At 41.0% G+C, this 26,029-nt stretch overlaps 2 protein-coding genes across 2 annotated transcripts in view; one reads left to right on the plus strand and one right to left on the minus strand.

The window, feature by feature from the left end:
- OLAH (oleoyl-ACP hydrolase) overlaps window positions 1–7,043 on the plus strand; it is a 114,928-nt gene extending 107,885 nt beyond the window's left edge. The window contains exons 9-13 of the mRNA XM_074945989.1: window positions 618–756; window positions 4,149–4,248; window positions 5,357–5,526; window positions 5,918–6,000; window positions 6,239–7,043. Coding sequence (XP_074802090.1) covers window positions 618–756; window positions 4,149–4,248; window positions 5,357–5,526; window positions 5,918–6,000; window positions 6,239–6,372 — 626 coding nt within the window. The 3' untranslated portion in view covers window positions 6,373–7,043. The remainder of the gene's footprint in view (window positions 1–617; window positions 757–4,148; window positions 4,249–5,356; window positions 5,527–5,917; window positions 6,001–6,238) is intronic.
- ACBD7 (acyl-CoA binding domain containing 7) lies at window positions 6,984–23,451 on the minus strand. Its single transcript, XM_074945993.1, has 4 exons — window positions 23,296–23,451; window positions 7,686–7,803; window positions 7,434–7,496; window positions 6,984–7,346 (listed from the first exon to the last, which is right to left on the minus strand). Exons 1-4 carry the CDS (start codon window positions 23,305–23,307, stop codon window positions 7,273–7,275), a joined length of 267 nt encoding a protein of 88 aa, XP_074802094.1. The 5' UTR covers window positions 23,308–23,451; the 3' UTR covers window positions 6,984–7,272.
- Between the last annotated feature and the right edge of the window lie 2,578 nt (window positions 23,452–26,029).

Here is a 26,029-nt window from a genome sequence, read left to right on the forward strand (position 1 = left end):
TGGTAAAAATCCAGGGATGGTCCTTTGAAGACCAAGTTTCTGAAAGGAACGATCAACCATGTCAATAAATATCGTGATTCCAAGTTCTACTGTGGGTAATAAGGGAAAAGCCTGCAAAGAAAAAAAGATTGCAATAAAGGGTGTGCAAAAGAGTTACCAATGGAGTTAGGATTCTAGCGAGAAGGTATTTTATAGAGAACATTCATACTAGTTATTCTTCAACTATAATGTTGATTATTATTTATATTACAATAATATCTAGAAGCCCCAACTAAGCTCAGGGGCCCATGTGCTAGGGGTGCTGTCAAGACCCCTAGTAAGAGACAGTCCCTGCCCCAAAGATCTTACAATCCAAGTAAACTGGACAAATAATAGTTGGGAATAAAAAAATTAATACCAAGCCCTTGGGTGAAGCCCTTTTCATTTCGACCACAGGGTTAAAACTTCACCTAATCGTTATTGTCACTAATGTAAAAACCTTCCTTTATGTAACTGGCTGTTAATAGTTGCTTTCTGCAAAGTAAATAAAAAATGTGTGGTTAATTTCTGTTTTGGTAATTTAAAGGCATGAATTTTAGAGTGACCTGAAATGACTATAATTTTCTTTCCTCCTCTAGTGTATTCTATAAGGCTTCCTGGAAGAGAATCTCGTGTTAATGAACCTTTTGCAAAAGACATGAAAACTATAATTAATGACATTACTAGTGTTTTGCTTCACGACTTGCAAGAGAAACCTTTTGCATTTTTTGGTCACAGGTAAAAAAATCTTTTTAAATATGTGGCAAAGGAACCTAAAATCGGTTGCTGGATACTTAGGCTTTGTCTACACTGGCACTTTTGTTGTTAAAACTTTTGTCACTCAGGGGTGTGAAAAAACAACAAAAGTTTTAACGACGAAAAGTGCCAGTGTGGACAGCGCTCTGTAGGCGGGAGCCAAGCTTGCAGCGATGAAACTACCCCCCCCCCTTGTTGGGGGTGCTTTTATTTTGTGAAGAACGGGTACACAGCGCACCTTACAATGGCGTGACTACAGCGGCACAGCTGCGCCTCGGTAAGGTGCGCAGTGTAGACAGTGACTTCCTCAGCTCTTTCCCCAGAGGTGAGTGCAGAGTGCTGGACTGGCTGAAACAGAATCCTAGGGTAGATCTACGCTACGAGTGCTACAGCAGCACGTTTGTAGGCACTAGAGCTACGAAAGGGGTTTGTCCATTGTGATTCATATTCAATTTGTGATCCACTGTAACCCCCAGCTCCTTTTCTGGAGTACTGCCATCTAGCCAGTTATTCTCTATTATGTATTTGTTCAATATCCTGTTTGTTGATATTAAGAACTGTGCTTAGGTATTACCTAGACTTGGACCTCCCTTTTTTGATAAGACATGGTGCCTGACCTGGGTGTACTTCATGAGCATATGCATGGAAGGGGACTATTTGATATATACCAGTCCAGTTGGGGCTGTGGTATAGCCAAGTGGTATGTAGTGTCTGTCATTTCTGTGAAACAGTCTGATGTTACCAGTAGAAAAATCTGCTGAGTACTTTTGAAACCATCAACCGGAAGAAGCTGTTTGTCCTACTGTGTGGAATAGCAGAGGAGGACAGGACTGTTCCAGAGTAGATCTACTTGCAGATGTGGGGCTTGGGTGATTACACGCCTACCCTGAAATCACGTCTATATGTATTCTTTGTTCTGTGTACAAGTGGAGCCACTCGGAGAACTGATATGATACCCACCCTGAGATATCTGCAGTATGCCCAGATCTACGTTACTGTGTTCCTGCAACTGAGCAGTTCCTTTCCTGCCCAGCTGAATTTGCAAGGATGGATGTGGGACAGTGCAGATAAGACTGAGCTATTGCTTCTCGATAGTGGAAAACTTCTGGAGCATATTGCTTCCTCAGTAGCTCTCCTCTCTCTTAATGGAATTTTACAGAACTGGATTCATGGCTGGGCAGTCAGTTATGACCATAAGTGGAATATGGAGGCCCATACTGTGGTGGAGGTCAAAAGTGGCTTTTTCCATTTTCAAAATATTTGGAAGTTTACTTGTTCTGAATGGAGATCTCTCCATAGTAATCCACACCTTGCTATTTTACTGCAATGACCTGCTTTTGGGATATCCTTGAAAGCCAACTGTCAGCTAGTATATATTACAGAGCTTATGCCTATCAAAGAACATATAACATAAAGCCTTAACTAATAAATGACCACTCTCTGGGCTGCACAGTGTTCAGCCTTGTCAAGGTTCCTTCCCCACTCTGAACGCTAGGGTACAGATGTGGGGACCTGCATGAAAAACCTCCTAAGCTTATCTTTACCAGCTTAGGTCAAAACTTCTTCAGGGTACAAAATATTCCACCCTTTGTCCTTGGATTGGCCGCTACCACCACCAAACAAATACTGGTTACTGGGGAAGAGCTGTTTGGAAACGTCTTTCCCCTCAAAATACTTCCCAAAACCTTGCACCCCACTTCCTGGACAAGGTTTGGTAAAAAGCCTCACCAATTTGCCTAGGTGACTACAGACCCAGACCCTTGGATTTTAAGAACGATGAACAATCCTCCCAACACTTGCACCCCCCTTTCCTGGGAAATGTTGGATAAAAAGCCTCATCAATTTGCATAGGTGACCACAGACCCAAACCCTTGGATCTGAGAACAATGAAAAAGCCTTCAGTTTTCTTACAAGAAGACTTTTAATAGAAATAGAAGTAAATAGAAGTAAAGAAATCACCTCTGTAAAATCAGGATGGTAGATGCCTTACAGGGTAATTAGATTCAAAACATAGAGAACCCCTCTAGGCAAAACCTTAAGTTACAAAAAAGATACACAGACAGAAATAGTTATTCTATTCAGCACAATTCTTTTCTCAGCCATTTAAAGAAATCATAATCTAACACATACCTAGCTAGATTACTTACTAAAAGTTCTAAGGCTTCATTCCTGGTCTATCCCCGGCAGAAACAGCATATAGACAGAGACCCTTTGTTTCTCTCCCTCCTCCCAGCTTTTGAAAGTATCTTGTCTCCTCATTGGTCATTTTGGTCAGGTGCCAGCAAGGTTACCTTTAGCTTCTTAACTCTTTACAGGTGAGAGGAGATTTCCCCTGGCCAGGAGGGATTTCAAAGGGGTTTACCCTTCCCTTTATATTCATGACAAGCCTTCTCTCTGAGAGTGACATGTGAAACAAACAGACTTGGAACTGCTCACTGTTTCACCCTGCAGGCCAGACCCTCTGCTGGTGTACATCAGCACAGTCCCATTGAGGCAGAGTACTTTCAGTCAGCAACCTGTCTTTAGAATGCGTGCCACATGAGATGCCAAAATACATCAGTGGCATTGATGAGGGGGGACAAATTATGCCACTTCTGAGATCTGTTTGTTTATGGCCATGATCTTTCTCTGGTATCTATATGGCCCCCATCATTGTAGCACTTCATAATCTTTACCGTGTTCAACCTCACAACACCCCTGTGGGTCAGGGAAGTCTACTAGCCCCATTTTACAGAGAGGGAATGAACACACAGAGACTAAATGACTAGGTTAAGGTCACGCCATCTGTGGGAGAGCAGGGACTTGCGCTCACACTAAGCTAGTGCCCTAACCACTGGACCATCCTTTCTCTGTTGCTTTTTTGACATTCTTGTTGTTTATGTATATCTGTCAGGGTCAGAACCTTTCAGGTACAGATACCTTCCAAATAAGTGTGTTAGTGTAATAATCATTACTTATATTATGACTGTTTACTCCTAATAGTAATATTGCTGCTTACACTAACAATGGACGAGTGAATGGATTTTGAAGGTTACTCAGTTTTCAAGGAATATTCAAAGCATTCAGTCATATTGTAAGCAAAGTGGAACAGTAAAAGAAGCAAAAGTGCTGCATTAGGTCTGATCTGCAATCTGATTTCACTTTTACATGTGAGTTGACTAGCATCATTGCTCTTTAAATTGTTATTTTCTAAACAATTTACTTCTAGTAATTAGGGACCTATAACACACTGCACCAAGGTACTATTTTATTGTTTCAAAGAATGTTTACCACAGCAACTGTACCTTACTAGAGTTGGGATTTTAACTGCGTTTAATTGTGTCTTGAAAGATATGTTTTTAGTCAGATTAATTTGGCTTCTCTTTTCAATGCAGTTTTGGATCATATGTTAGTTTTGCGGTTGCAGTACACTTGAAAGAAAAATATGGACTACAACCAGTGCATCTTTTTATATCAAGTGCAGGTGCCCCACATGTAAGTGATATAATCTCTGATAGTATGAAATAAAATAGTATTTAGCTATACAATCATCATGTATAAAGTACCGGCTTTGGCCCTCCAAAGTGCAGCTGACTCTACTCTAGTATGCAGAGTTTAGTAATGTCTACAGAGAAAAGACAACCACTGCACATGAGGATTCATGCATATATATTCCAATATCTGTGGGGAGCTTAAATTGAGGTTGTTAGAGCATCGCACATTACTTGTTACGGTGATGCACTTACTAGTCAGATAGGCAAAACCCAGCATACCCTTCCTCCCAGAAATGGAAGTGTACATCACCCTCCTAACACATAGCACCCTCTCCTGGACCTCCTGCTAAGTCCTTGGTACCTTTGCCTTCTCCTTAATTCCCAACCCCATTCTGTGGTGGCTTTGCCTCTTTCCTCACCGCTCCTAAGTTCCTGGTGGTTCTGCCACTCTTCTCAGGGGACCAGCAGGGATTTGGCCATTTTCCCCATGCTGCTGCTTCTCACGCACCACCTACTGCTTCTCCCTCCGGGCTATTTAGAAACAGTGTTTTTGGATGACGTCTCATACCTCCATGGAAACATTGTTTCCTGCAAGGTTTCTGGGCCCTGGGGTCTCTCAAGCACCACTACAGTTGGATTTATGTCCACAGTTCTGCTTCACTGTCTGATAAAGACATTATTTTGGTAGTTTGGTTTCAGCATTTAGAATAAAAAATTCACAGCAAAAATTGAATAGCCTTTATATTTCTGTCTCCCTCACAAGTTACATTTTCAGAAACTACTGTCTAGCAGCAAGAGACCGACACAAAGCTTTAGCAATGCCTTTTGTTATAATCCATTGAATAACCAGTACAGCATGTTCTACAGAAGTATTAGGGCAGCCTCTTTTCCACTCCAAGATTATCATCTCTATAAAGATTGTGACTTCTGAAACCAGCCAGCCACTAAATCATCATGCCACTATTATATTACTATGCTATTGGGGACAGGGGAAAATGCTACAGGTTAGATGTTCTTTAAGCTTCTTTCCTAAGACTTAAATCTTTTAGGGACAGTTGTTTACAGTGTATTTTATGAAACACCTAATATATATTGTATGATGCTTTCAGGCAACATTTTGTTATCCTCTCCACACAGTAAAAGACAAAGACGAAGACGAAATTATCAAAAAGATACGGTCTCTTGGAGATACTCTTCCTGAGTTTCTGCAGAACAAAAATGTTATCAAACAATACATTCCTGCATTAAGAGCAGATCTTGCAGTTGTTCAGTCCTTTCTGTAAGTAGCACAGTTTTACACTATATTCTGAGAGTAGGACTATTTATTCATAGTCTAAAATAGAACATTCATCTCTACTGAGACCTATCACACAAGGATCTCCCATTTTTGTCCCTGAATCTTTGTTTTCATGATAAAAGCATTTGTGTAATAGAAACAACAGCATTTTTAAAAATCCAGCCTAGAATCTTAAAGGTAGAACAACTCCCTCTCCTTCAGTTCTTCCCCATCCCATTTATAGTAAGTAAATGGCAGGTTGCATTCTGTACTAAAGAGTACATTGGCAAAGTGTTTTATTATGTTTTAGAGGGGGAAGAGAAAAAGATATTTTGCATGTGGGGGGGGGGGAAACCTAGAGTGGAAAGATTCAATCTCTCCTTTCTATTCACAGCTTTGAGGAACTGGTAATAGATGGTCTCTCTTGTGGCCTTACATGCTTTGGTGGGTCTGAAGATTGGCCATTGGATTTAGAAGGTATCTAGTAGTGTGCTTTGCCTCTAATATTTAGCTATACTTCTGTTGAATCAGGTTAATAAGCAGGTCTGTCTATAATCTCATTTTAATTAATATGGAAATATGAGAGACTCTTGCAGTATATGCAGAATGATTCATAAGGAATTAGAAAGATTTCATTAATCTTGAAACAAGTTACGTAAAACAATTACACAAGCTGGTATTTCTCTCAAGCTTTACATATTTATTTCTCTTTCAGCATGGAAGGATGTAACAAGTGGAGATACCACTATTCACAAGCTTCCTGGAGGACACTTTTATCTGCTGGACCCTGCTAATGAAATGTTCATGGCAGACCACATGACAAAATGTATAGAAACTGCTGATCTCTGAGTATTTGTCTTTATTTTGTTGGGAGGGGGTCAAAGATTAGTCCAAAGCAGTAAATAATAAGGAATATTTTCTATACATCTTTACAACTACCACAATGGCAAGGTAAGCAACTTTCTGTAGCAATAGGGCTAACAGTTGATTGGTGAATTCTACAGCCAAAGGTTTTTCCAAGATATAATTTATGACAATACTTAGGAAAATTCTGATTCTTAAAAGTAAACAGCCAGTACATTAATTTGCTTCCCTGTGGTAGTTAGTTTGGGGCTGGTGGGAAGATGGTAGGCTAAAAGCATTGCAAACGTAGTAAGTCGGGCTTCAGTGGCTTCCCTCTGCCTTTACCATAGTTTTTCTACACCAGCATTTCTATCCCTGTAACAGAAGGGAGATATATTTGTGCAAATATTTTTATCCATTATTGGATTCAGGAAGTAACTAATGTTTCCTTTAAGTCTGTACTCTTTGAGACCTCATTAGCCTGACCCAGCTGTCTTAAAAACTACTCTTCTTTTTCTTTCTTTTTAAATCCCCCTGTATCCCATTACATCTTTTGGGGAAAAAAGACAGGTAAGTAGTTTTGTCTTCAGAATTTACTTTGGCTGGATAGGAGGAGGAATGTGATCTTTCTGCCTCCTCAAAAAAAAAAAAAAGGGAAAAAGAAGAGTGTTTAAAACCCTAAATAAATCTTGTAGGTAAAAATTTATTTCAAATAAGTACAGTTAGTGTCTGAAGAAGTACAGTGCATGTGTAAATACTCCCTTGTAGGTAAATAGCTCATGTTGGTAAATCTTAGTGTCAAACAAAACACAAAAATGTTAGTATTGTATTTTTTTCCTCAAAAGAGTTAGTTCATTAGCTACTGAAAAGTTAATGAATTATTTAGGGGAATTATTGTGGAGTATTTTAGATCCCATATTTTTCTATCATCTCTCTTGCTTTAGAAATATAGGCAGTCATGGCGTCCTCCTTTGATAAACCTGCAAAGGAAAACAGTAGTCATTACCTTTCCTTATTTGGTATTCTAGAACATCGATTACTTAGTGTAAACTTAATGGTAAAAACACCTTTTTTAAGGTTCCATGCTTCCCATTTGGCTTTGGCTTTCAGATCTAGCATTCCTGGACACTCTGCCAAAAACAAAAAAAAAACCCCCACAAACATTTGTTGGTTATTGTACCATTTTACCTAAAGACTGTTTAGTTGTAGTAAATTTACAGAATTAAATGTGTGTGTCGTGGTGGTGGTGGGGGTTACGCGCGCACACACACACACACACACACACACACACACACACTATATATATATATATAAAGTACCAGTATCAATGTCTCCAACAGTAGACTGTTTGTAGAGTCCATATAGTTCCTTCAGCTCATCATCGCTTGGCCTCGTTTTTAATTTTTTTACATCTTCTGCAGCACTGTCAAAATCAGCCTGAAGAGAAGGGAGGGAGAATCAAACAATGGAGTATTAGACATTTTAACTCCTATGTTGTGTGCTTTAGGCTTTGTAGCATCCTCATAAATGTACTAATTGCTTCCCTGTCATCAGTGATATGTAAAGGTAAATGCCTCTCAGTACTTCCCTAATCAAATTACAGTTGGCCAGAATTTTGGCCAACTTGGCTGATAAATCAATACTGTTAAAAGAAGCCAACCCTCTCCTCCCAAAAGAGAATACATATATTTTTTACAGCTAAATAATTGGAACCATATACAGCCTGATTGGTGTAATGGAATGTCACAGGTATGATCATGCAAGCTGCTTATAAATTCTATGAACTACAGGTCTTTCATATCCAGAGTCTGAGTTGAGGGCAGGGATGCAGAGGAACTACCATGGGTGGCAGCTGAAATTTCCCCTGGGGTAGGCTAGCTTCCGCTTCCACCCACGGCCCCACCCAACACTCCATCCCTGCTCTGCTCCAGGTCCCAACCCCGCATGGCCCCCTCCCCACTCAGCTCCCTCTGCCGCTGATCGCTGCCTTCTCCTCTTCTCCCCCCCCCCCGCTGCTCCCCGTGTCCCTCCTCTTCTCCATGCTCCCCCTCCACCGCAAGGCCCCCACTGCCCACAGGGATGTGGTGAGCAGCGGGGCCTAGTGGGGGGGTGGAGTGCAGGAGAGGAGGGACTCAGCCAGGCAGTGGCGGGCGGTTGGGGCCTCTAGGATGAGGCAGAGCAGGGACAGGAAGAGGCGGAGCACAGATGGGGCCACCATGGTCCAGGCATCCGGTTGCAGAGCAGCAGCGGCTGCACCAGGGGAGGCTTAGCCTCCTCAGACCTATTATACTCCCTGCTTATGTGAACTGCACCCACAAAGTAGTTCCTGGAGCTGTAAAGCCCTTTGAAAAGATGCTGAGTACACTCCCACTTTGTTTTCAATTCTTTGCTGCCAGTGCAACTGTGTGTGCGTGCGTGGCAGTGGTGATGAAACTGTATATGGGGGGGCTAATCCATTACATAAACACAAAGGGGGCGATCTGGGTTTGAAAGTCTCTTTCCACCTTAACCACACTGAGCTAGCTGCTATCTGTCCCTATGTTACTGGTCCCAGGCAAGTCCTTAGTTCAGAGTTCTCTACCCTTTTCCAAAACCACCTACATATTTTTCTGTGACTTCAGAGCTTCCGGTCCTTTGCACTGGGTTAGCCCCGAAGTCCAGATAATGTAATTCACAATCTGTTAGTTTCAATTATTTGTAAAGCAAATACATAACTCTACATAACAATGCAAAATTACTACATGCATTTTTTTTTGAAAGTTTCATCCAAAGTTTGCTATATTTGCAAGAATGACATTGTAAAACACTAGGGTGTATGTTATACATATGTTTAGTATTTGTAAATTAAAATGTATTCCCTACAAGTTTGTGCTATAATATGCTATGTATTCAGTAAAGTCACACAGTGTTCCTTTAGCTGTCAATTTGACTTCTGTGGCTTGGTCTCATCAGCAGGGATTGGGGAATTGCCTTTGCATTCTACCCAAGCAGGATGCAAACAGCCTCGCCATACTGGTTATGAGCTCTTATGATTCAGGTGAGAACTTCCCTTGCAAGGGGAGAAGTCAGCCCCACCCCCATACTTTAGAACACATCCTAGCACATATCTGTGTCTTAACCCTGAAACCATCCTGGGCGAGTGACTGTACTGGCTGGAACAGGCCCCAGAAATAAACAACTAAGGAGCAACTTCTGATGTTTTGTGCTTTTACTGTCACCTACTTGAGTGTTCTGTACTGCAGTCCCCCCGTGAACAAGGAGTAAAAGAAACACAGATTACTGTGGCTAAAAAATGAGGGTTAGGGAAATGGAAAAGAATTAATGAGAGGCTGCATTCTTGTCCTATTCTTTCCTTTCAAAGGACCCATCATGCGATCACAAAACTGAGCGCTCATCAACTTAACGATGCATCAGCTGATGCTAGCGCATTCAGGCAGTAACGCCATGTAGAAGTATGCAAGGACAGTTAGGTAGCTGCATTGCAGTGTTTATCCACAGAGGCCTGGCCCCTTTCCACCTAGTGAGTTAATTGCTGCTGCCTGAGGTGGAAAGAACGTTTGATTTTTTCTGGAAATGGATGGATGGACTCCAAGAGGGCGGAGATCATCTTAGCTGGTACCTAGAAGACAGTTTTGAGGAGTCTGCAGGTGAGACAAACTTAGGGTATATCTACACTGCTATTAAAAACCCACGGCTGACTTGGGCTTATGGTTAAGGGGCTGTTCAATTACAATGTAGAAGTTCAGGCACAGGCTGGAGCCTGCGCTCTAGCACCCTGTGAGGTGGGAGGGTCCGAGGGCTCAGGCTGCACCTGAGCACTAATCTACACTGGGTAGCATGGTACTTTGATTATCTGGGGGGGTTCTACTCTTTTTTAACTAGAAGTAAAAGCATCTGCGTGGCCAAGCCCAGGAACTCTGCTAGCTAGAGATGTAAATGGTAATAAAACAAGGTGATTGGGAAGGATAATGCCAACTGGATGTGGAAGAGGCTGGCCAGGACACTGGAAAAAATCTGACTAGGTCACACAGGCAGGAGCAGTCAGAGATGCGGTTTTAACCCTGGGGTGTGTAGCTGTGCAAACTTCTGATTTGAAGTTATGGTTTCATACCCAGTAGGGAGCAGGTTGGGTCAGTGCATTTAATTTACTTGTAAATTTAGACACAAATCTCCATGAAAAGGGTTTTTTGACATCTAATCTTCAAGTGCTTTGCAGAGGTTGAACATTCTACCCTAACTCTCCTAAAAGGATAAAAAAGTGGACACAACAGACTCACTGATAGCTTCTGCTGAACTACCATGTGGACCAGTGACATCAACCCTTGTTATTCCAGCCCTCTTTAAAATGTTAATTGAGACATGCTTGTTCTGACATTGTTCACAGTTAGGTAAAATTTGCAGATGATACAAAACTACTCAAGATAGTTAAATCCAAAGTTGACTGCAAAGAGTTAGAATGGGTTCTCAGAAAACTGGGTGACTGGGGAACAAAATGGCAGATGAAATTCATTGTTGATAAATGCAAAGTAATGCACATTGAAAAACATAATCCCAACTATACATACAAAACAACAAGGGTCTAACTTAGTTGTTACCACTAAAGACAGAGATCTCAGCATCATCTTGGATAGTTCTCTGAAAACATCCACTCAATGTGAAGTGGCAGTTAAAAAAGCTAGCATGTTAGTACCCATTAGGAAAGAGAGAGATAATAAAGCAGAAAATATCTGTATATCTCTATATCCATAATATGCCTACACCTTCTATACAAGAAGGAATTAAAAAGACTGGAACTGTTCAGTTGAGAAGAGAGCCAACAGAGGGGGGAGGGTATGTGATAGAAGTCTATAAAATCATGGATAGTGTGGGGAAAGTAAATAAGGCAGTGTTATTTACCCCTTCACATAACACAAGAACTAGGGTGTTACTTGATTAAATTAATGGGCAGCAGGTTTAAAACAAACAAAAAGAAGTATTTCTGCACACAATGCAAAGTCAACCTGTGGAACTCATTGCCATGGAATGTTGTGAAGGCCAAAACCATAACTGGGTTCAAAAAAGAATTAGATAAATTCATGGAGGGTAGGTTCATCAATGGCTATTAGCCAAGATGGCCAGGGATGCAATCCATGCTCTGGATGTCCCTCACCTGCAATGGCCAGAAGCTGGGACTGCAGGACAAGGAATGGATCTCTTGATAATTGCTCTGTTCATTCCCTTTGAAGTATCTGGCACCGGCCAACCGTGCTAGACAGATACTGGGATAAATGGACCATTGGGCTGTCCCACTATGGCCATTTTTATGTTCTTAACTATATAACAGCAACTAAAGTTTCCAAACAGATTTCTACCTAAAAAAGGACAATAACCTGACCAAAGACTGGCCAGCAGATTGAGATTTTTAGATGTTAAGAAACAATGGTAAGGCAGTGTTCAGCCAAGTCGGATGTCCCGGATACGTGTTTGGAACTGAAACAAACTCTCAGCCTGCCATCACTAAGTTACTGTGAAGTTCTGAGGGGCAATCCAGACTGGTGAAGAGTTGGTGTCACCTTTTACCCTGTAACCCTGAGTACCTTACAATGCCTTACCACTGTGGCTCTCTGCCTTGGACACCCACAGCCAGCAACAAGCATGCACTTAATGTCTATGTCTTGGATAGCCCTGGTCCAGTGCTTTGGATACAGGAGCCTGCTGGCAATACCACAGACTTCCACTGGTCTCCATCCGCCTTGGTTAACCACTGGCAAGGTGACTCCACACTCTCCCCAGCCCTGAATTTCCCCAAAATGTATGTTCTGAAATGTTTAGCCCTGTACTGGACCAATCAGACAAAATAAGGTTAGTTGCTCTTGTAAAGAGTTAATATTCCACAATTTGTTACTTTAATTGGTATTACTAAACAGTTCAAACACAATACTGGATTAGATTTAAAAAAAACCAAGTTTATTTAACTACAAAGAGAGAGATTTTTAAGTGAGGACAACTATAAGGTAATAAATTCAGAAATGGTTACAAGAAAAACAAAGAGAAAATGCTTTCTAGTAGCTAAAACTTAACAAGCTATGCTTGGCTCAAGGTAACATCCTTACCATATGTTCCCAGAACATGGCTGACCAAATTCCCAGGTCAGGCTTCCCCCCCTCCACCCCAAGTCAAAGGGCTGGCTCCTTTGTCGTCTTAGGTGAAAGAGAAAAGAATTAGGATGTTTTGCCCCTCCTTTTATAGGCTACCCTTTGAAATGCATTTTCTTGAGGGTTACCCCTAGATAAAGTTCATTCCAGATGCAAAGAAGGAGACATGAACTCTCATGGTGCACGAGGTGCCATGCTGTTGTTTGCTAAAATGCAGATCAATTTGTTCTGCACCCTCCCGCCATTTGCCAAAGAATAGCCCCTTGATATGTGATTGCAAATCAACTTTGACCACCCCTGACTACAGGCATCTCTTGTTTTTGAGAAAAAGGTTTATCCACTCCCCAGACTTGCCTGGTAAACACACTTTAGTCATAATTTCAGCTTATGGTCATAATGCTTAATATACATGTTGTACAACATTACACAAGAAACTTAATGATCAGTGTGTTACTAGTTTTTAAATGATATCTCACCAGGCATATTTTTCACAGAGATGATTACAATAATGTGGAGGGGCTGAACACAAGGATGCATTAGGGGCACAGTTACATGATGATTTGACTACTCACATTCACATTTATTTCTGTAAGAAATAGTTATTTTCATTTATACAATATTTTGCACACTATCTAATACATGCATTTAAATCACAGTTTTCCCTTTTGGTTGGTGTATTTATATTGCTATGAAATTATTTAAATGTACTGTAATAGTTAACTTGAAAAAAAAATATCCATCCTGCTGTTGTTACAAGTAACCCCTAAGATTGCTACAACAGGAAGAGCTTATCTGTTTGTGCTGCTCTTTGGTCCTTACAATTGTTTTTCAAAGTAATGTTTTTAAAATTCATGATGTGCTATTTAGTGTGTGTGCTAAAAGAGAGATTAATTCTGTTGAAATAGTAATTAAATAAATCTCACACTGAGTGTCTCTTTACATTGCAGTTCACAGATTTTAAGGGCAGAAGGAACCAATGTGATCGTCTAGTCTGGCCTGCTCCATAATACAGGCCGCATGTCCCTTTAAAATGCAGTTAAGGGAGCCCTCTCTAGAGGGTATCTTCCTTGGTATTAATACGGGAAATGAATCTCAATAGCACAGAATGTTAACAAACAATTGTATAGTTCAACAAGATGCTTGGGACTGACTCAATAAGCCATCAGAGGATTATAAAGCACCCCCGCCAGCACACTGCAGAACCAGCTGCATAGTAACTGACACAGGAAACACCCACTCAGGTTAGGATTGCAAAACATTTCTATTTTAGGTACAGCAACTACAATTGTTATGTGGGTTTCTTAAACATAATAATGGACTTCCTTCTGTCCCAACTACAATGTTAATGATTAACTAGAGTCCAGCTGCCACTAGTTTGCTTGCAACTTTGAAGAGTGTTAATTGGACACAGTGTGACAGATATAGCAATTTCCTGCAATATCATTGAAAAACCTTGTTGAATTAAGTTTAAGTGTCTTTGGAGTCGAGTGTACTAAATGTAAAGGTTATGTATTACTGTGGGCCAGGATTGTATGTAACCTTTCTTTAGGGGGAACATGGGATTTGAACACTGGGAAGTTTTATGAACTTCAGAGGACTGTACTGAACAATGTTCCAGACAAGAGTGGACTTTTGGAACAAAGGGCGTCAATTGGTTTGCCTGGGAAATCTCTAGAGGGAGCTGAATGCAAAACCCCACCCCTTTCAAGCTACATCCTGAGGAGAGGACCACAGTCTGCTGATTACCTGTTCCTGGAGTCTCAAGATCAAAGGCCCAAGCTCTGTAAAGGAAAGACTAACCTATTCATGCAGGTGCTACTTCTGAGCTGAGGCTGTTATGAACTTGTAACCACACACACACACACACACACACAAAATCCCTTTGTGGGATTTGAAAGACTGATTCCTACCAGAGCTCTTGTTGGAGCTGGATGTGATCCCTGGTAAGTTTATTAGCATGCATGTAGGTTCTTTTAATGTTTTAAATGTTTTCTATGTAATGCTTTCACCTTAAGAATTAATGTGCTTGCTTATAAAGAGCTATGTGGTAACTTCTAACTGAGGGCAATTACATCTTTTCATAGTCTTTGGAGAGAAAGCAAGGCACAGATGTTGGCTTGTTCAGGTAGTCTGGCTTGCTGAGGAACTCACAATTTAGGCAGGGAACTGTGCAGTCTCAAAAAACCCCACTCAGGAGGGAGAGAGATATTGGACTTTGCCCAAGAGAGATAACATCAAGGGAGCTGGGTTTCTAGAGTGGGTGGCCTTGATGGACCACATGGGAGGAATGCGGTTGCCCTGAACTGTGCTACACAGAATGTGATTTTTGTAGAGTTACTGCATTAAATTCTGTATCAGCTGGGAGTGAAATGATTTATATATTTTAACTCAGTGATTTATTTAATGTGAAAGTGCACCAAGTAAACAGATTTTATTTTGGTGGCATCAGTTGTGGTGAAGGGAAAGTTCATGGTTTTCTTAGAATAATAAGTTAGCGGAGTATGCTATACCTAACTTGGGCACATCAAAAATTATGTCTCCAAATACAGCCTCATCAGGCTCCAGAATACACAAGAAACCTGTATTTCTAGTGTTAAAATAATTATATCATGGGATCTTTTCTCACTGTCAAAGCTAAATATGTGTTGCTTTTCAGTATATTCTGATTGTTAATTGAACACTGTAAATTGAGTGTCCTCAAGGGAGTTAAATTGACCATGAAAACTGCTTTAAGTTGACTATGGCTTGATTAAGAATTAAAAGTGACCTGCAAAGTGGGAAAAATGTACTTATGGCTTTTTTGTTTATTTATGAGGTGTGACAGTCTATACCGTCACATGAGGTATAAAGCAAGTATGAACATTTTGTTAGGCAAAGGTGTGGGGGTGGAGGCTAGGAGGGGAGGGAGGTCATGTTTAGAAACACCAGGTAAGATTACTTTTCTAGTCTTTCGGCAAAACAAGTAAAGTGCCAGCTTTCTCAGCTCTCGGGGTGGAGTTGCTGAATATTTCATAAAGAATCTTCCTTCTAAGTTTTTATCAGGTGTTTGGGGGTTTTGTTTGGTTTTTTTAAGCATAATTAAGCCTCAATTCTGACCAGCAGCCAAGATGAGCTCAAAACTTTCATCAGGACAACCACGTGAAAGTTATAATCTACATTACTATCGGTCCTATAATTTAAGTGCACAATCTGGAGTAAGTAGGATCACTCTAGTTATTATATGCTCCAGTGTCAGAACTTGTACCCACTGTAGGGTCTCAAATGTAGCTTTCATGTGGGTTGCAGGCTGAATTTCCCTGGTGCTTGCCTTTGAAGACAAACTACAATTTCTGTTGGACTCTGCATCCAGACCCAGTAATACTGGTAGAACTTGTGGGTCACACCTTTGAGGTCTCATGAAAGTTACTATTTAAAAACAGAAGCTACATTAGCATCTTAATGATTTAGTATCAATTAAAAAAAAATCTCAGGCCCAACCTAATTAAAATACACCCAGACTTAATAAGTTAAATAAAACTGAAGAAATTCTCAATTATTTTTCCATGACTAACCTTATCTCTACCCATCCTTTCCTGATCAACTGGGGTGAGACACCCTCCGCACCAGCTGCCTCATGAAAGAGATTTACATCTGTCCTGTTGCACATATATAAATAAATGAGAGGGTGGTTGTTGTATAGCCAACACTACCTACCCTGGACGCTTATACCAGGGCTGTATTAGGAAGGTGTATGAAGCATACTGTAAAGGGATGGAGCCACGATGTATACTGTAGATTAATAAAAAGAAAAGTAGTAGTACTTGTGGCTCCTTAGAGACTAACAAATTTATTTGAGCATAAGCTTTAGTGCTGTAGCTCACGAAAGCTTATGCTCAAATAAATTGGTTAGTCTCTAAGGTGCCACAAGTACTCCTTTTCTTTTTGCGAATACAGACTAACATGCTGCTACTCTGAAACCTGTAGATTAATATAAATTTGATCTATGATCTATAATTGGAGGGAGGAAATATGACCCATATTGGAATGGTGAACAGGTTACAGAGAGGTTTCCATCATGGACATTCTGATAATGGATGGTGGCACCACAGTGCATCGATCTTGACCGTAGAGGTTACCTACATAATGGTGAGACAGGTGGCTTCCTGCCTGATTGAAGGGTGAAGTAAGGAAGAATCTCTGCTCTGTATGTGGCAGGTGGGTTTGCAGTTTAAAAGCCATTGCCTAGTATTCTCACTAACAGAAAGAGAAGATTTGTCTGGAATCTGAAAATATACGGATTATTTTAAAGCACTAAACTCTTTGGAACAAGCCCTGCATGTCACTGTATGTCTGGATAGCACCAAGGAGATTTGGGGAATTTTTCTTAAAAAAAAAAAAAAAATCAGTTTAATTTAACTGAGATTCTAGTACTTTGACTATTCTTTATTACACAGTAAGTCCCAATATGCAGATCCAGATTAACCAATGTGCACTTGCACAGGGCTCCCATTTTAAGGGGGCCTCCTAACCCCTTGATTTGGGTGGGTGGCAGGCATTGCTACCTAGCACATGGGATCACAGCACCACTCAGGTTTGGCCCTGACACCCCTCCTTCATGATGGAGGGTGGCTGGCCCACATTTGAGTGATTGGTGTTGTGCCCTGGCGTGTGGAGTTGCAGTGCTGGTCAGGTTTGGCCTGCCTGCCCCTCCATCATGACAGGGAGGATGGGGAAGAGGCCCCCAATTTCCACAGTGCACACGGCCCCAAAATTCTTTAATTCAGAACTGTCAGTCTATAAACTGATTTTTACTGAATTTTTACAGGGACGGGCCAAGTACTACAACAACGACTCATGTAGTGTCATCGGAAATGAAGGGGGGAACAGTACAGTAGTAGCATTTACATGTCTTCTAAGAGGCTTTAGAATGCAAGCATCAAAGTGCAGCTAGAAGCATCTCCAGTTATGTAATGCCTCACCTGATTTAAATTAAATACTAATACATTATACAGCACATTACTCATTCAAATCACTGTACCAACTTTAATCCCATGATGCCATTGTGGTACATGTACTAATCACGGATACAAGTTTTAAATGTATTTTAAGGCAGTTTAACGTATTAGATCAGGACAAATGGCCGTAGTATTTACCACATAATGCAAAAGTTATTTCACCTATATCCTTTCCAAGATCTGACTTATTTGTCCATGTTAAAATGAAACAAGTAACTATTGTTGAAGCTAGATTTAATCAGGTAATAATAATCTATACTGAATTTAAGCAAAGAAGGGACAAAAGAATTCTTTAGATTCTAATACTGGTCAGCAAGTACTAAGACTTTAAAAAATCTCATACTTGCTGATCAGATTTGAACAATGCGCACCATGGAACAAATTCATCTTTTGTGAAGTCGTTGGAGTTTTGCCAGGGATGAAGATAGTCTTAATTATTTTTTTTTTAACCATGGCCCAGCTGCTTCACAGCATTTATAGGGGGCAAAGGACGGAGATTTTGTGTTATTAAGTTTTTCTCTGAATACTGAAGCTGCTGATCAGCAGATTAAGCAGAGGCAAGAAATGGTACAACAAAACACAACTGAACTAGCTCCTTCTTTTTAAGTGCTTAGACAGCACAATTTCCTACGCTGGCTGGCAGAACTTCAAAAAGCTTGCAGCACAGATTGTAAGCGTACTCGGCCTTAGAATCAGTTGCTAGGTTAATGTGCAAGCTACCCAGGCACTACAAGGAGGGAGGGATAGCTCAGTGGTTTGAGCACTGGCCTTCTAAACCCAGGATTGTGAGCTCAATCCTTGAGGGGGCCATTTAGGGGATCTGCTTTGAGCAGGGGGATGGATTAGCTGACCTCCTGAAGTCCCTTCCAGCCCTGATATTCTATGACAACTGCTTGTTCCTAGTGCTATAAAAACAAACACATAATTTCAAATTTGGCACACGGATAAGATAAATAAGTTATCTTTTCTTTATCCAGAAGTGACAGGTTTGATAGTTTCTCTTCATAAAAAAAAAAGGGGGGGGGGACCTCAAGTACAATATAAACCCTTTTTGACTGAGCTGACGGTCCTGTGCCAACCTGCATCTTCCCTAAATGTTAGCAATGGGAAAATCTATGGTAGAAAAGAGTATACTAGTTATTAGCCATAATCATTTATTATATTACTCAAGATGCTCAGTACATTTCGTAATATTTCACTGTGAGAAAGTAATTCATAATACTTCTGTATTTGACAGCTAATCTTTTTCTTGATAGGCTTGGGGCTTTTATTTCTTTCTCTTTTTTTTAATGTTGTTCTCCATTCTTCTGTCAGAGCAATGCAAACACATATTAAATGATCAAACAAGTACAGATTACAGGTCTAGTCAGATAATATCTAGTTCTTTGCATCTCCACTTCTCAAAGTGTTTTACAAAGAAGGTAAATATAATTACCCCCATTCTACAGATGGGGAAGCAGGCACAGAGGAGTGAATTGACATGCCTGAGGTCAGCTAGAAGGCCAGCAGCAGAGCTGAGAACACAACCACATTGCTGGAGTCCCAATCCATTGTGCTATCAGTTAGGCCACACTGCCAAGCACCTCCTGTTTGAGAGTAAGTGGGATATGCTCAGGTGGTTCTCTACACAGCGCAGCAGCAGACTGTTGTAATGCAAAGTTTTTCAGGATTCACAAAAAGAGTTTTTCACACATGTAACTAAACATCATTCCTACAAAGCATAGACACCAATACTAAATATATTTTTAAAATATTAACATTTACACATTACATGACAAGTGTAGAAAAATTGCAGCATGCAACCACCATATAACTGGATCTAAAATAAGGCCAGAAATAAATATGCGGGCTCAGCACCTCTGAAAAATCAAAGACACTACTTGTAAGCAGCTAAATTTGAAAATTTTGGTCTAAATATATAAAAACGACATTCCCAAGGGAATTTACCTGTCTTTAAGGAAGTAAATCTGAGGGCCTAAACAGCAAGCATATTCCTTTTAAGGATAAAAATCTGTTTTTAAAAAAACATGCGCCAAAAAACTAAAAGACCCCACAGACACAAATATGTATGGGATTCAAAGCACTGGGGCAAAACTCTCAGAATGTACTTATATGTCCCCCATCACAGACATCTCTGAGCACCATCTAAGCACTTAAAAATAAAAATAGCATTTATCTGTTACAAATCAGACAAAAGTACACACCAATGATAACACATCAACTGAATTGTCATATTTAGTTACTAGGACAAACAAATGAAAATGTTCTATCTAGGTTCTTATAGCATACCCAGCAGTGTCATTAACTTGAATGGGCTTTGGATCAGGCCCTCACAGTGCAGTGAGATTGCGCTTGGAATCAGACTGTCAGAGGAGAGGGAACATCAAAATTAATTTGTGAAATTAAGTTAATACACCTCTAAATGATCTTATACTGCATATAATCCTAGTTTAGTGGGCTGCATATGCAAATGTAAAAATAGATATTACAGGAATAGCATATCATGATGTATGCAAAATGCATTCCCATCTGCAATAAGAACTGAATAGAAGGGAAAGGAGTACTTGTGGCACCTTAGAGACTAACCAATTTATTTGAGCATAAGCTTTCGTGAGCTACAGCTCACTACATCGGATGCATTCAGTGGAAAATACAGTGAGGAGATTTATATACACACAGAACAGGAAAAAATGGGTGTTATCATGCACACTGTAAGGAGAGTGATCACTTAAGATGAGCTATTACCAGTAGGAGAGCGGGGGGCAGGGGAGGGGAGAAATCCTTTTGTAGTGATAATCAAGGTGGGCCATTTCCAGCAGTTAACAAGAACGTCTGAGGAACAGTGGGGGGTGGGTGGTGGGAAATAAACATGGGGAAATAGTTTTACTTTGTGTAATGACCCATCCACTCCCAGTCTCTATTCAAGCCTAAGTTAATTGTATCCAGTTTGGCCCCCAACCTGAAGCAAATACTCACCAGCAACCACACACCACACAACAGAACCACTAACCCAGGAACCTATCCTTGCAACAAAGCCCGTTGCCAACTGTGTCCACATTTCTATTTAGGGGACATCATCATAGGGACTAATCACATCAGCCACACTATCAGAGGCTCGTTCACTTGCACATCTACCAATGTGATATATGCCATCGTGTGCCAGCAATGCCCCTCTGCCATGTACATTGGTCAAACTGGACAGTCTCTACGTAAAAGAATAAATGGACACAAATCAGATGTCAAGAATTATAATATTCAAAAACCAGTCAGAGAATACTTCAATCTCTCTGGTCACTCAATTACAGACCTAAAAGTCGCAATATTACAACAAAAAGACTTCAAAAACAGACTCCGAGAGACTGCTGAATTGGAATTAATTTGCAAACTGGATACAATTAATTTAGGCTTGAATAGAGACTGGGAGTGGATGGGTCATTACACAAAGTAAAACTATTTCCCCATGTTAATTCCCCCCCCCCACTGTTCCTCAGATGTTCTTGTTAACTGCTGGAAATGGCTCACCTCGATTATCACTACAAAAGGTTTTCTCCCCCCCGCCCCCGCTCTCCTGCTGGTATTAGCTCATCTTAAGTGATCGCTCTCATTACAGTGTGTATGATAACACCCATTTTGTCATGTTCTGTGTGTATATAAATCTCCTCACTGTATTTTCCACTGAATGCATCCGATGTAGTGAGCTGTAGCTCACGAAAGCTTATGCTCAGATAAATTTGTTAGTCTCTAAGGTGCCACAAGTACTCCTTTTCTTTTTGTGAATACAGACGAACATGGCTGCTACTCTGAAACCTGAATAGAAGGGAAGACTTAACCTGCCTCAGACAGGTAAGTTTAATATAAACACACATTGTTTAGCTCTTCAGCACCCCTACATAAGTCACTGTTCATGGAATGTTGCGTAGGAGCTAGTTTCTTGTAAAGTAGGTAAACTTTGAATCTAAAAATATTAAGTGTCCCTTAAATACAGTTTATTTTAATCGTGTATTGACTGAAATTCCTTCTGAGTCCTCAAATTAGAAGCAGTAGAATTTTCTACCATAAGTAAACTTTACACACATTCACAACCACACATACACAAACCCATTGGCTATACTTGAATGCACAAATTACTATTGCATCACCATCATGTAAATTAAATGGAAGAGAAACATAAGCTTAAATGGCTTCTTCGGGGTAAAGCAAACTGTCTCAAAGGATTTAGTTACTCTCCTCTGTTTATGCCATGTTTCCGCGGTTTACAAAACTGAGTTCTTGGCTACTGCGTAGCCTCAATTGCTTGCCACTCCTCTCCAACTTGATTCTGAGACTCTTTAGGAACATGATTAAGTTTTTTCCACATTGTATTATTGCTGTTTAAACGCTGAGCTGAAATGGTTCCCAGCCAGAGTATCTGATCGTTGTATAGAACGAGGGGCATTGTTGGTGGAGGTGGTTTATCATGTAATAAATGTGCAGTGTTTTACCCCAGCTAATGTCACGCAGTGTTGGTGTTTGTTTTTAAAATCTCAATGCTGACAAAAGTCTACAACAAAAGGCACTCCAACTTTGCACATTCAAGGGGGAATTAAAACACAGAGAAACAAATTTAAGATCCTACTGGACATTTAACAAAACCTGATTTCAACTAAAATTGGAGCAAGAGCTGGGATTTGGCTGTTCTGTTCCCAGCCCCTTTGAGAAGGGTCTGAGTTTTGTTTGTGAAGTGACACACACAAATCTCTGTGCTGTTAAACTATAGTCGCACAGCAGCTTGGAGATCAAGCTACCTCAGAGGAGATTAACCCTCTCTCTGGAGTGAAGCTGCAGTTACTGGCAATGTACTCCCGACATCTGGGTCACGCAGGAATTAGGAGAGAGCTGCCATCACCTCCCCCTGGAAGCATCACTCACACCACCACAATGCTCCTCCCTGCACAAAATAGACACCAACCCCACAGAGAACAAGGCAATGGAACAGGCTGGGAATGGGGTGGTAAATCTTAAAATGGGAGAGAGAATTTTAATGTGACTGCTGTGGAGAAAACTGGCTAAGTTGCTCACGATAGAGACAAAAAAAAGGGAAAGTGCTCCTTCCACCTTGCTGCAAGGATTGAGGGCTCAAAACCAGCACCAGGGGCAATGCTTCAAATCCAACTCAGAGAAAAGGCAACTAGTTCCTCCAGCAGTCTATACGCAGTTGAACTTTGCCAGAAAAATGCATGCAGCCTTCAACACCCCCCCCCCCAGAAAATAATGCATGAACCCCCAATAGAGTATCTACCATTAACTGGCCCCTCATGGTCCCAAAAATGTATGTACCAATAATCTAGATCCTGGGAAAGGTGCCCCTTTTTATTTCTGCATCAATCTAAATTAATTCATTAATTAATCCCACCCTCAAACAATAATGCATGCATCCTCCCAAAGGCATTTACCCAATTATAGTGCCATTACAACCACATACACTAAGAAAAATAATGCATATACCCAATCAAAATGCATGCAGCCTTCAAAGCAGGTGCCCATCCACCCTCTGAAAATTTCATGAACTAAATAACAGACTCCAAAGGGGCAACCCTTTACTCCCTGCAAAAATTCATGTACCAATTAAGCATCATACACTAAAAAAAAAAAATTATTTGCTGTTCTGCAAGACAGCCCAGATCATGCAATAATCCTTGCTCTGTCTTGTGTTGCCAGGGCTGGGCATTGCCCAGTGATGTTACAATACATCCCTATCCTTATCCCATGTTCTCCTGCACTGAGCCTCTTTTTGCCTCACCTAGCAGCAGACTCCCTCTTACCTGGAGAGTCATGATGATGATAGCAGCAGCAATGAATTACCTTCTCCCAGGGCAGAGATGCTGTGCTTATATGCTCAACCCCCCAGTGCTGCCCTGCAGCTCCAGTTATAGTCCCGGGCAACACAAAAGAGGCTGTACTTCGCTTTCCTCATTGGACCAGGACTGAAATGACATCAGCTCTAAGGACTTCTCCCTCCTGGCTTCTGTGTATGAGCTAAGACTGTCAGAACAGCAAAGCTAAAGCAGCCTGGTTACAGAAGGAGCTGGATGCAGAGAACAGCTCCTAACTACTCGTTTATCAAAGGATGCACTGGAACAAGGACGCCCTTGGAAACAAAGCCCAAATCTGTATCCTTTTTGAAATTGCTCATCAGAATGATAACTACAAATACACACTGGCTCATTATCTATACTCCTGCATGATGGGCTACTGGCAACAGGAAAAAGGACACTGCAGCATTTAACAAGTTATTTTGTGAAACCAACACTTCTGCCTTGCTGCCTACTGTGAATCTGATTTGTATTAAAACCTCCATGTTTGCTGTTACCCTTCCTGTGGCCCAAGGACCTCTTGTTGCCAACTGGCAAAGAGAACAGGGGTACGTAAGGGTTTCAGCGATCCCCATAGTCTGATATCTGCATACTAGTCTGCCAAAGAATGTCATGTAAGGTTTCAAATGTCACACTGGTCATCATAAGCATTGTGAGATGTGTGTACGGAAAATATGTGAAGTGTTATGCATATATACTAAAAATTATGCTCCTTAGGTTTGTGAGTTAAGACAAGTCACCAAAAGGTGATCCACATACTCCTGGTAAGCAGTGGGAAAGAGATGATTATCTCACTCTGACTGGTCATTTGCAAATTATGTACTATATGATTCACAATGCGCCTCTCCCCCCAGTTACAGTCTGAGCAAAATGCTAATCAATAGATTGCAGAGGTTGCAGGAAAAAAACAACAACAGACAGGGTTATTTGGTTTAGAAGGCAACAAACTTTTGAAACTACCTCTGGGATGCAGATGAACCCCCAGTTAGTCCTTCAGTCTGTGAGAACAAGCTGGCAGCCGAAGGGATCTCAACCAACCTGGTTCAAAATGCTGGGAAAAGAACTTGGGGGAAGCTATCTTGTAGGAGATAGGGAATGCCTTGTTAGTTAAGTTTAGGCTCAAGAAAGTGTGTTGTTTTTTGTTTTATATTTAACCATTTGTTTCCAATATTCTCACTATTACTTGAATTTCTGTTCTTTGATAATAAAATTATTTTTCTTTTCATATATATATGCTGGGTGTTAAGCACAGTGGGGAGCCTGAGTTGAATCTTGCAAACTGGCATGTACTATTCCTTTGGGAGTAGCAAATCTGAGAGTTCTGTGAGTGTTCAGAGGAACGGGCTGAGCACTCCAGAGAGACACTCAGAGGACTGGGGGAGGGGGAAGAAGGTGTTGGTGTGTGCCTATCGCTAACTTATACAGAGAGCCAGGCCTGCAGAGGCCCGGAAGGCAGTGCTTGTGCTGCCAGAGGCTGATGGTTTCAGGGAGCTGATCAACAGCAGGCACAGACAGGACTTCCTCATGCTAAGGGCAGGTGGTGGTGAGGTGTCTCACAACCTGGATCCCCCTGGGAAGCATCACCCTTCCCCTAACCTCTGCCTGTCTGTCCTCAGATTGTGAGATACTCAGGGCCGCAATGATCCCATCTTTAGTGTCTGGAAAGCACCTAGGGCATCGTGGGTGCTACCATAGACAAATCATAAATACAAAAGTTATGCAACAACAGTCAATATACTGAGAGTTCCAGGGATCATTTTCACTGTTTTGCTAACTACAACACGTCCAGATACTCATTCTCCATGATGCTTTTAAGAGTCTGAGCTTGCAAGATGCGGAGCATATCCTGAAAGGTACTAAGCACCCTCAGCTCCCAACTGAAGTCAGGATGCTCGCAGGGTTGGGCCTCGTATTTTAAAGGCCATTTTTACCCAGATTTTCTGTGATTGCATACTATTTTTTCCTCAGGATCACTGTCTTATTCACTACACCAGATGAACAGTGCTCTCTAAAGGGGTATTAGGTTGACATTTCTTTTTGTCCTCATCATTCAGCGTGTGACCCCAGCCTTATATACTGCACACCATCCAAATCCTGCACTGAATACAAAATTATTAATTTTGTCCTGGGCTTGTTTTTTGGAGCTTATCACTATACTGTCTGTGTACTTCAAAAATGTTAATGAATGTCTCTACACAGTGTTTCCCACACACTCTACAGCACTCTACTTTTGCCCTTTCATGGACTCAAGGGGTTACCCAGTTAATTTAGGCAGCCGCACCCTTTCCCAGATCCTAGGGCTTTGGGTGAAAAGCACCTACCCATACCCCATTCCTAGGGTGTTAACTGGTTAATTTAAGTACCCACCTTTACCCTGTTCCTAGGGCTCAGGGCATAATCTTCCGTGGATTTGCAGGGTCTTTTACCAGTGAAAGAACCTTACACAGTAATATCCTTAACCTATATTTATTAACAGTTACCAAGATAGAATGCACACGCTAAGCATACAATGCTCACCACTCCCAATAAAGCAGACAAACTTTTTCTGGTGGCCAGGTAGGATCAGGTCATCCAGCTACTGCACAATACAGTACTTGAATCCTGCTTACCTGTACCTTAACCAATCATTTTACTAGAGTATTACAAAATAATTCTTTTATCAATCCTAACATACAGGGAAACA

The sequence above is a fragment of the Natator depressus genome, chromosome 2 (genome assembly GCF_965152275.1).
Source record: "Natator depressus isolate rNatDep1 chromosome 2, rNatDep2.hap1, whole genome shotgun sequence".
NCBI classification, from domain to species: domain Eukaryota; kingdom Metazoa; phylum Chordata; order Testudines; family Cheloniidae; genus Natator; species Natator depressus.